Here is an 11,388-nt window from a genome sequence, read left to right on the forward strand (position 1 = left end):
GGGTACTGTGTGGGACTGGTGTGAATATGCCATTCTGATGCATTCCTTTATCCAGTTAGACACCGTTTTTTTGGTAGGTTGATTACCTAGTCTTGTACCTTGAGTAATGATTAGCAACGAGTTAGTTTTCCTGATTTCCTTGGTTCTTCCAAGGTAGATTTTGAGGCATCTGACAATATCTAGAGAATGCCACTTCTCCTCTTCCAAGGAACTAGGGTTCTCAAAAAAGGTAGGTAGTATAATGTCTTGAGACATGTGAAACTTTGACACCACTTTTGGTGTAAATTCATCCAAAGTTCTTAATATCACTTTATCATTATAAAAAGTGATTTTGTCTGGTTCTGCTGATATAGCGTGAATTTCACTCACTCTTCTGGCAGATGTTATGGCAAGAAGAAACGCCAGCTTAATGTTAACCATTTTAAGAGGTACCTTGTCCAGAGGTTCAAAAGGAGTCTCTGTTAGGGCTTTCAGGACCAGACTTAAATCCCATGGGGGAACTTTGGTTTTAGATAAGGGTCTCGTTCTTTTTAGGGCTTGAACAAACCTTTTGATTAGTGGTCTGGAACTCCAGTTTATGCCTGAGAAATGCGAAATGGCCGTAATCTGGCCTTTGAGGGTCGAATTGCTCAATTTTAATTCCACTCCACTTTGTAAGAATTCCACTATTTGTAATTCGGAGTTCTGTGTGGGGAGTGTATTCCTGGTGGAACACCATTCTGAGAATTTTTCCCAGGTCTTGTAATATTTTTCAGTTGTAGAGTGTTTTTTGGCCGCTAGCAAGGTGGTGATTGAGCCTTCTGAAAGGCCTAGGGATCTCAGTTTCTCACTTTCAAACGCCAAGCCGTTAAAGCGAGTTTTTCTGGATAGGGATGGACCTGTGTCTGCTGAGTGAGGAGATCCTTTCTTCCTGGCAGTTTCCAGAAATTGCCTTTGGCCAGTCTGAGAAGTTGAGGGAACCACACTCGTCTTGGCCACCAGGGAGCAATCAGGATTACATTGGCTTGATCGTCCAGTATTTTCCTGATAACTTTCGGGATCAGTACTATTGGAGGGAATATGTACAACGGTCCCCAGTTCCAGGTTATTGATAAAGCATCCGTCAAGGTGGCCTCTGGATCTTGTTTCCAAGAGCAAAATGTTTGCATTTTCTTGTTGAACCTGGACGCCATCAAGTCCATCTTGAAAGGACCCCATTTCTTCCAAATTGTTCTGAAAACTTGGTTGTTTAGTTCCCATTCTCCTTCCATTGGGGGAGATCTGCTTAATTTGTCTGCAATCTCGTTGTTTTTCCCCGGGATATGGATTGCTTTCAGATATAGTAAATTCTTTTCTACCCATGTAAGTATGGTCATGGTCAGGGATAAGAGGCTCCAGCATTTTGTTCCTCCTTGTTTCATGAGGTATCTGACCGCTGTTGTATTGTCTGATTTGATCAGAACTGCCTTCGATGATATTAGAGGAGTGAAGGCTAAGAGGCTCAGGTGGATTGCTTTTAACTCCCGCCAGTTGGATGATTTCTGACTCTCTTCTTTGTTCCACCAACCTTGTACTTTGTGTTCCCCCAGGTGGGCTCCCCATCCTGTACTGCTGGCATCTGTGGTAATTGTGATCCCATAATCTACCAAGAGGGGCATGGGGACTGACAGGTTCTCTGCTTGCGTCCACCAAGTTAGACTCTTCAATGTTTCTTTCCCCAAATAGATGAGTTGATCCTGCTCTTGCTTCCTGTTCCATTGGGACAGGAAATCGAACTGGAGAATCCTGGAGTGTAGCTGTGACCATTTGACACAGTCTATTGTGGAGATCATTTTCCCCAGTAACTTCTGGCAAATTATTGTTGTTGTAATAGGGTGGCGAATGAGTTGGTGTGTTTGTGAGATTAAGTCCTTCATTCTGCCTCTGGAAGGCTCAAGAGCATCTTTTTGGTATCCAAAATCGTGCCCAAATATTCCAGTCTCTGACTGGGGATGAGTATGGACTTTTCCTCGTTTATTTTCCAACCTAACTGTTCCAGGTAGCTTTGTACTATTATTAGATGAGTCTTCAAAGTTGCCACCGTCTGTGCTTTGAGAAGGATGTCGTCTAAATAGGCATACATTTGGATTCCCTTGAGCCTCAGGTTTTCTAGTACTGGGGCTAGGATTTTTGTGAAAATCCTTGGAGCGGTTGCCAGCCCGAAAGGCATTGCTGCATACTGATAATGTTCTCCAAGAATTTTGAACCTTAGGAATCTTCTGTGAGCTTTCCAAATGGGTATATGTAAATAGGCGTCCCTTAGATCCAGCTTGACCATCCAATCTCCTTTGGATAGTGCTGCAGTGATTGATCTTAGGGTTTCCATTCTGAATGTAGGAATCTTCAGGTTTTTGTTGAGGTTTTTTAAGTTCAAAATAACTCTGTATTCGCCATTTACCTTTCTTCGTAGGAAAAGATGGGAGTAAATTCCCTTGAATCTTTGATCTGGGTGGACTTTTGAGATCACTTTGTTCCGCCATAAGTCTCTTATTATGAGTCGGAGATGTTTTGTGGCTTCTTTTGTTCTTGGTCTGTCTGATGAGATGAAAGAGTTGTGGGGTTTCCTTACAAATTCCATTTGATATCCTTTTGATACGACCTCCACCGCCCATTTGTCTCTTATGTTTTGAGCCCAAACTGTCTTGAAACTGTTCAATCTTCCTCCTAGATAAGACAGCTGGACTCTCGCACCTTCATGCTTTTTGTCTGTTTTGGGCTCTCTTTTGTAACCCTGTGATTGGAAATTTTGGCTTCTGGATTTCCATTGCTTAGGGTTGTACTTTCCTGGTCTATATTGCCTTGCATCTCGAAAGGAGTTACGCTGATTTTTGTAGTTGAACCTTTTATCTCTTCTTTCTTGAGGTAGGAATGCAGATTTTCCAGCTGAGGCTTTAGAGATGATTTGATCCAAACTGGTTCCAAACAATAAGTCTCCCTTAAACGGTAAAGAGCACAAGTTGTGCTTTGATTGGGAATCTGCGTTCCAATGCCTCAGCCAGAGGGATCTTCTTGCCGCCACCGCGAGACCCATAGATCTGGCTGCCAATTTGACATTACTGAGTGAGGCTTCCGCAGAATAATCATTGCCTATTTTGATATCATGGAGCATTTCCAGAAGTTTGGATCTTTCTGTCCCTGTCTTGATGGCATTTTCCAGCTCATTTATCCAGATTTTATTAGCTCTGGTTGTTGTAGTATTAGCTACCTCAGCCTTACAAATAGCCCCCGTCAAGAGGTATAATTTCTTTAGGTGGCGTCTTGCCTTCGTTCCATTGTGTCTTTGAGGGATACTCCCTCATCTACTGGTAATGTGGTTCTTCTGGCCACTCTGGTAATGGATGCGTCTACTTTGGGTATGTTATCCCATGTTTTCGCATCTTCCTCCGAGAAAGGAAACATTTTCTTAAATTTTTTGGAAAAGGTAATTTTCTTATCAGGTGTTTCCCACTCCGTTTCCATTGTTTTCTTAATAACCTCGTGCAGAGGAAATAAATGGTTTTTCTTCGCTGATGATTTAAACATTTTGTCACCTTTATTAGTTATAGATTCATCTCTTAGGTCTAGTGTCTTTCTAATTGCTTTGATTAGGGGCTCCACCATCTCTGGTGATATGTCTGATTCCTCTTCTGAGTCTGACTCCGAAATTTCACCTTCAGATACTGGGGAGATCGTTTCTCTAGGTCTGATACTTATGCTTTCATTTGTGCTATGTTGTTCTGCATTAAGGTTACTTAAGACTTTGTCCGTGACTTGTGAAACCATATTGGACATGGAATTGTTAAATGAATCTTTCATCCACTCCATTAGGTCTGAGAACTGTTTGGAGTTGACCCCCGCAGCCTCTTCCAGGCACTTTTTGCATAATCTTTTGTCTGGCAATGCTGCATGTCCACATGAGGAGCATTCATTTCTACTGGATTTCCTCCTTTGATCTTCCCTGATTGGAGAACTTCTGTAGAAAGGATAGTTTTATTAAAAATCTAGCACATCTCTTTAGTATTTGTGATTTTTTTAAACAAACCAAATACACTCACCCCCTTGAGCCTGAATATGAGCGTCTACAACTCATCACACCAGTCCCCTGTTGAAACAATAATTGTACTGGTGCTTAACCTTATCCTGTCCGTCATGAGGCTAATGCGTAAGTATAAGGGTGTCTACTTACAGTTAGTACACCTAATATCACTTGTGGCACAATCCAACTGTTTGGCAGCTTCACAATATCCTGGAGGGGGAGATAGAGACGCAGTATTTCTATTACACATACAGCAGCGTCTAATCCTTTTGGCGCGTTTGCTTTTGAATTTTTCGCGCCTGCGCATTACCTTTCTGCAGGTTGCGGTCATTCAGCGGTTTATTGCGCATGCGCCGATAACCGGCATTGCGACTTACTACACTGATCGGCAACGGATGGCCAAGGACTCGCCAGTCCCCCCAGAAACGCACACAAGCACAAAGGCTCGGTCCTGGAGCTTCAGCGCAGGAGATGTTTACCACGCTGGCACTTGTTGGGGGAGTGCAGGAAGAAAAAAGATGGCGGCGCGGGGGAAGGGAGGTTAATTTATTCATTAGGAAGTTCCTGTTCCGTCTGCGACAGGAGGGATTAACCCTACAGTGCCCACTGCCATGTGTAAGTAACAGGAAACCACAGCTTTGCCAATGAGGCTCCCCAAACTTTAGTCAGTGACGGGCGCGTATGAATACACCGCAGTGATAATGCTACAGGGTATCTTCTAATAGAGGCGCACGATACACTGCGGCACAGAAACAAGTCCCTCAAGGAGGAGGAAGAAGACAGCGGCTGTTTGGGCTGTAGTTAGGCCTAGTGATAAAGCGCTTATATTTGCCGAGGGTTACACGGAACTACACTGTTGTTTTTTCCCATTTCCCGGCTGCATCAGTAACATAAATATGTCACCTAATAATAACTCAGAGTAGAAAATGGCTCCCAGCACGGGGACGTCACCTGAAACGTTATTCTCCCAACTACAGCAACAAAACAAACTTTTTTGCGTTTCCCATAAGTCAAAGCAATTTTACTCTGTCCCTGAGGACGCCCCGCCTCCTTCTCACATGAGCTCAACCCCCCGGGGTTTCCGATTCTTCTCCCGCTCTTCCCTTATTGGACAAGCCAGGCTTTACCCCTTGAACTTCCGACATATGCATTGGGCGTTCCTCCCTTACGTCGCCTGGGTATTTCCGCAGCCCGTGCCAGGGACTGTCTGTCAATGTGAGTGACTGTAGAAGGGGCGGATATGTATTAGGGAGGGAAGAAGAAGAAGACGACGAGGAGGGATATCGGAACAGGTGGAGAAGTAAAGAGTATCTGTTAAGCAAATATTGTACCAATTGTGAAAGTGCGAGGGGAGCCAGTCCCTGATACAGGCATTGGACATGGAGGGTAAGAACATCCCAGAATCTCGACGTCTCCCCTTTATTATTGGTACGGCCCGGCCTTGTACTAACTCTCAGCTTGCGGCTTTTCCACACACATTTGGCTGCTAATTAAAAGCCCAGGCGGTGTTTGAAGTACAGACTTGCCAAGGTAGGGCTTTGGGCTACTTCTTAGGCAACTTTTTCCTTGCCCTAATGTGCCAAGCCTGTGTGTCCCAGTGCATGTTGGGTAATGTGGTTTTTGTGGCAAGTTGAATGTAAGACTACAATACCCAGCATGCAATGGGACTGACTTGTGTAGAAGTCGGGAGTTCCCACATTTTGGCCTCTGTACCCCAGTCTCCCGTCACTCTTAAGCATTCTCACATTTTCCACTCAATTTCCTCCATTTCAGACAATTTTGGGGCAAAAACCAGCAAAATGTCTAGAGGTTGAGCTGTTTTACCAATATTTAATGAATTTGTATTTGTATTAGGGACCCCTATACCTCCTGGGCCCCCTCTCTACTTACCCCCCTCTGTCCCATTTTACTTCATGGGAATATTTGGGAAACAGTGAAAATGTGACATATATTCACATATATTATTCATGTAGCCATGGGGCGGCTGCAGGTCTCCCTGTTACTTATTTATCCCCCCCCCAATAAGTGACGTCACTATGGACAGTTAAAGGGGTTGTTCACCTTCAAACACTTTTTCCAGTTTAGTCGTTTCCCATTTCTTCTCCATAAATAAAGACTTTTTGCAATTACTTTCTATTTTCTAATTGTCGTCGTTTTTTTTACCTTCTAAAACAGCTCTGGGAGGGGGGGGGTCGCTGACCCTGTAACTGTTCTAAATTGATACATTTGTCCCTGTTGAGCAGAATCCCTGAGTTTCATTAAAGGAGAAGTGAAGCCTAACTAAAGAAGTAGGTAGAAAAGTTGTACATGATGTTTTGTGCTTCTGTACCAGCCCAAGGCAACCCCAGCCCTTTAGCAGTAAAGCTCTGTGTCTCCAAAGATGCCCCAGTAGCTCCCCATCTTCTTTTCTGCTGATTCACTGATTCACATGCTCTGTGCTGCTGTCACTTACTGAGCTTAGGGAGCCACTCACAATATACAGTACACATAGAATAGAAATGTCACAATATAAGGCTGATTAGTAATTAATACACAGAATTACTACATGGCAGCACAGAAACCAGTGCAATTAGCATCAGAATTGAATAATCAGCAAACCTGTAGCATCAGCTTATATTACAGCCAGGGAAGCTCATTTTCTGCTGCTGGATAATTAGTGACGAGCCCTAAGCTTAGCTTCTCAACAGCCAATCAGAGCCCACTGAGCATGTGAGTGTCACAGACACTTTCCAAGATGGTGACCCCCTGTGACAAGTGTGAAGTCCTGGATCATTGCTGCTATTGACAAGCTCAAACTTTAGCCTCCTGCAATAAGTTCACACTTTTTCCTGTTACAGTTGCAGCATTTTTGGTCAGGTGATCTCTAAGGCAGCACAGAGAATATCCTAAAATTGGGGTTCAAGGGTAAATATGATATACTTAATATGATATTGACATGCTTAAGTTTTCATTTTGGGGGAATAGTTTTCCTTTAATAGGTTCATTCTCAGTACAAATCAATGTGCAGTACATTTCAGATCTTCCCCGCTTTTATTCCTTTTTTAACCCTCATTTTGATTGTTACAAGTTTAATGGTATTTAGTAAGTTTTAACCAGCTTATACAATATAAAAGTGGGGTCATCCTTTACCAGCATTGGCCACAGCATGACCTTAGCCAAATTTTAACTTTGGCTCAATCAGATGTTAAGCTTTGGGGCGAGACATAGGGGAAAATTCGGGGAGATTTAGTCCTCTTCTTCAGGCCACTAATCTCAACAAAAAGCCTTTCCGCTGGCTTGAATCTAAATCGCCGACGGGATGGCACTCAGAGCACTTTGTTTCCTAAGTTGCCTCTCAAGGAAACTTTGGAATATGAAGCGTTCCATTCCGCTGGTGATTTAGATTCTAGCCGGAGGGAAGGCAGTTTGGGGAGATTAGTTTCCCAAAGAAGAGGCAATATGTTGCCGGCTGACTAATCTCCCTGAGTGTCTCTGCCGTTAAAGGGATACTGTCATGGGAAAAAAAAATTTTTTCAAAATGAATCAGTTAATAGTGCTGCTCCAGCAGAATTCTGCACTGAAATCCATTTCTCAAAAGAACAAACAGATTTTTTTATATTCAATTTTGAAATCTGACATGGGGCTAGACATATTGTCAGTTTCCCAGCTGCCCCAGTCATGTGACTTGTGCCTGCACTTTAGGAGAGAAATGCTTTCTGGCAGGCTGCTGTTTTTCCTTCTCAATGTAACTGAATGTGTCTCAGTGGGACCTGGATTTTACTATTGAGTGTTGTTCTTAGATCTACCAGGCAGCTGTTATCTTGTGTTAGGGAGCTGCTATCTGGTTACCTTCCCATTGTTCTTTTATTTGGCCGCTGGGGGGGGAAAGGGAGAGGGTGATAATCACTCCAACTTGCAGTACAGCAGTAAAGAGGGATTGAAGTTTATCAGAGCACAAGTCACATGACATGGGGCAGCTGGGAAATTGACAAAATGTCTAGCCCCATGTCAGATTTCAAAATTGAAAATAACAAAATCTGTTTGCTCTTTTGAGAAATGGATTTCAGTGCAGAATTCTGCTGGAGCAGCACTATTAACTGATTCATTTTGAAAAAATTTTTTTTTCCCATGACAGTATCCCTTTAAGGAATTCTTTTATCTTCTTGCTGAGACAGATTATTGAGAGGCAGAGTTTTGCACAGTTATCAGATGCTCTGTCTGTTTATAGCCCTCAACGGTGCCATCCCATCTGTTATTTATTAACTGAGGCAAGTGCTTGAGAAGCTGAGAAAGGTAATGAATGAGAGATCATTATATCCGGTGCTTGCGGAGGGAACAATGTTTTCTTTTATGTACTTGACTGCAGCTTTGGAATTACGAATGAATCAACCCTTAGTCATAAGAGCACATAGTTTAACTCAAAGCAAGATGATCCATAGAAATTGTATTCAAAATCCATAAATTCCCTTTGTTCCCAACAAGGGCGGAGATGATAGTCATATCCATGCAGTTTTGATTTATTGTAGTGGTGGAATAATTACATCACACATCCTGTAAAGCTGGTATGTTACTGTGTGAAAAATACATTAACTGTGTATATTTTTATGGTCCCCAGAAGATATTGAGGTGGTATTCGTTCTGGGCAAATGGGAAGCTCGTGGGATATTTTCCCAAGCAGATGTTCACCGTCAGGTAGCCATTGTCTTCAGAACACCTGCTTTTCAACACACACAAATACGGCAGACTGTCAAAGTGCAAATGCAGCTGAGGCGGCCGTCGGATAAAGAAGTCAGTGAGACAATGGAGTTTCAGTATCTTCCAGATGAAGGTGGGTCTCAGTGATCTGTCTCGCATTCCTATCTTGATATTCCTCATTACTGTTGCTTTAATAACAGACACTTACTTTTCTGTTTTTCTCTCTCTCTCTGTCTCTTTTGTTTTTCTTTGTATTCAATATGCAGCTGACCCCCACCATATTGAGGAAAAACGGAAAAGGACCCTTGACAGTTTCAAGCATTACGTGAAGAAGAATCCTTTTGCAGGTCAGAGACATTACATTTATGAATTCTAAAATGATAGGGAGCCAAGCAGGATTATTATTCTAGATCCCCACTCAATATAGTATATACGTAGAATGGGTAATATCCGAATGACATGCTCCCCAAACGGAGACAATTATAAACGTAAATGCAAAAAAAACAAAAGGACTTTTCCTTTCGGAGAAGAGTTACAGGAGGCACCACTTTGAATTGCCTGATGGTTTTTTCTTTCTTTTATTATGATTATTAAGTTCTGATTCTAAATTGTTCATTTGCAACTTTTGTCCTTACTTTCCGGGGTTCAAAGTTTTGAACGACCCCAGGATTTGATAACTGGAAGCAACTCCGATAACCCGTTCTAACTATATCACCCTGATCTCCCCTTGAATAATGAAACACAGACTAAATGTAAATGTTATTGATGTCCTCATGCACAACTGTGTACAAACTGCATTCTATTACCTTTTTATGTTTAATAAAAACTTAAAAAAAACCCCCTGAACATACAGAATTGCATGCATAGACACCAACAACCGATGCAAGAGATGAAGAGGGCCCTTAAACCCAATGTGACCAGTTTTGGAAACATTCGATATAATACTATACTATTTTAAACAAAACTATTTCGAACACTTTTGTCCATGAGTGTGTAGCATTGATTTTCTACTTTTTACATGAATCTTATTTTCAGGAGGAGAAACACGACCCCAACGCAGAATTGCTGTGGCAAATCGTAATGTGCCAACAAAGTCAGGTTAGATGTGTTCTTGCAGACGTTCACTGCTTTTATCCACTTCTCGTGCTTTTGGAACATCACTTATAATATTCTGTCCATTCTATTGTAGAGCCTTTAACAGCATCCATAAGACCCAGCATGTCGGTTCCAAATCCAGGGGTGCCCTCTCTTCCATTCTCCATGCCCGTTTTAAAGGCTGAGAACGTGGCTTCACCTTTGACTCTTCGGTCCACCGTCAACATCAGCGACTTCAGCAATCTAGGATTTTCATCACAGCCTCCCCCTCAGTCTGATCACGAACGCTTAGAATCCATTTTAAACTACCCCTCATTCCCAAATGTGGATTTAGTAGAAATGTTGCCGAATGAGACGGAGAGCCGTTGTACCAGTTTGAGTTCTATTGACAATAGTGACTTTAGCCAGCTTCTCAGCGAGTCACAAACATCTGGGACACTCTCCGCAGCTTTACAAGAGCCTGGAACTAGTCAAGGTACACTCATGTCTTATCCTCAATCCATTGCTCGGCTTATGACCAACCGGCCCAATGAGGATGATGGCGGCGAGAGAATTGACAGTGGCCTAATTAATGGGATTTTTGACATTCAACCAGGAGGAGAGTCTTTAGCCTCGTTATTTGATCTTGACATATCTTCTTTAATAAATAACATGAAATAACTTGCTTTATTAATATGAGCATTAAGACTTGCCTAAATTGCTTTGGGTCCTGTATGTTTGTTCAAATGCAATAGGCTGGACTCCAGGCCACAATTGTGTGTATGATCATCTCTTCAACATCATAACAGACTCCCTGTAGATACTTTTTATCAAATATATTTTAAAGAATTCTCTTTTTCACCTCTGCTAAGACCATGCAGAATAATAATAATTGTCTTATAACAAGCTGCCACTCATCAGTCATTTATAAGCAAGTTCAGTTGTATGATCTGCTTTTCTTTGGTGTTCAGTACAATCCTTCTCATTGCCTACACTGCGTGGGTCCATTTTTTGAAACCTGTACCTGCAACCTGATCCACATGTTCCCGCTACCCGACCCGCAATAGGCCAACTAACCTTCCGACCCGGGGGACAAGCAAAACCAGAAGTGACATCACATTTGCCTGGAAATGACGTCACTCTGGTGCCGAATCGTCCAAAAAAAAAACTGGAAGAACCACAAGGGTGGGTAGGAGGGATCAAGCCCGCACCTTTGTTGGGTACCCAACAAAGCCTGCACGGCCAAGGAATCGGAAATTTTTGGCCCAAAACCCAACCACTCTGCGGTTATTCCGTGGGTACCAAACCCAATGCAGGACTATAACCTACACGAATTTCAGTAAAGTTGCCTATTTATTGGAGAGAAACCTTGTCTGTAAATAATTGCTTTGTTTTTTTTATCCATATAAAGATGCCCAGAATTGGTATTTTTAATTGTGGAGATCAAGGGACAGATTTTTTTCAACACGTGAGTTCAGATTCTAATAAATAAAAACTCACCCGCGTTCTATTCTTTCCTATGGGATTTTTGGAAGTGTATTTATCAAATGGTGAGTTCCAATTTTCACCCACTGATAAATATCCTTAAAAAAAAAATCCCAAAGGAA

General features: G+C 42.3%; 1 protein-coding gene across 1 annotated transcript; it reads left to right on the forward strand.

Annotated features, from left to right (window-relative positions):
* The first annotated feature begins 5,271 nt into the window (after positions 1-5,271).
* rela.S (v-rel avian reticuloendotheliosis viral oncogene homolog A S homeolog) lies at positions 5,272-10,893 on the forward strand. Its single transcript, XM_018259969.2, has 5 exons — positions 5,272-5,419; positions 8,628-8,840; positions 8,974-9,054; positions 9,743-9,805; positions 9,897-10,893. Exons 1-5 carry the CDS (start codon positions 5,413-5,415, stop codon positions 10,460-10,462), a joined length of 930 nt encoding a protein of 309 aa, XP_018115458.1. The 5' UTR covers positions 5,272-5,412; the 3' UTR covers positions 10,463-10,893.
* Positions 10,894-11,388: the final 495 nt, after the last annotated feature.

This window comes from Xenopus laevis, chromosome 4S (assembly GCF_017654675.1).
Source record: "Xenopus laevis strain J_2021 chromosome 4S, Xenopus_laevis_v10.1, whole genome shotgun sequence".
Taxonomy (NCBI): domain Eukaryota; kingdom Metazoa; phylum Chordata; class Amphibia; order Anura; family Pipidae; genus Xenopus; species Xenopus laevis.

Excerpts from the sequence above, each read along its gene's own strand:
- rela.S (XM_018259969.2), top strand. Across the intron at positions 8,841-8,973 it reads TCAGTATCTTCCAGATGAAG|CTGACCCCCACCATATTGAG; the intron begins GTGGGTCTCAGT and ends TTCAATATGCAG. Across the intron at positions 9,055-9,742 it reads GAAGAAGAATCCTTTTGCAG|GAGGAGAAACACGACCCCAA; the intron begins GTCAGAGACATT and ends TCTTATTTTCAG.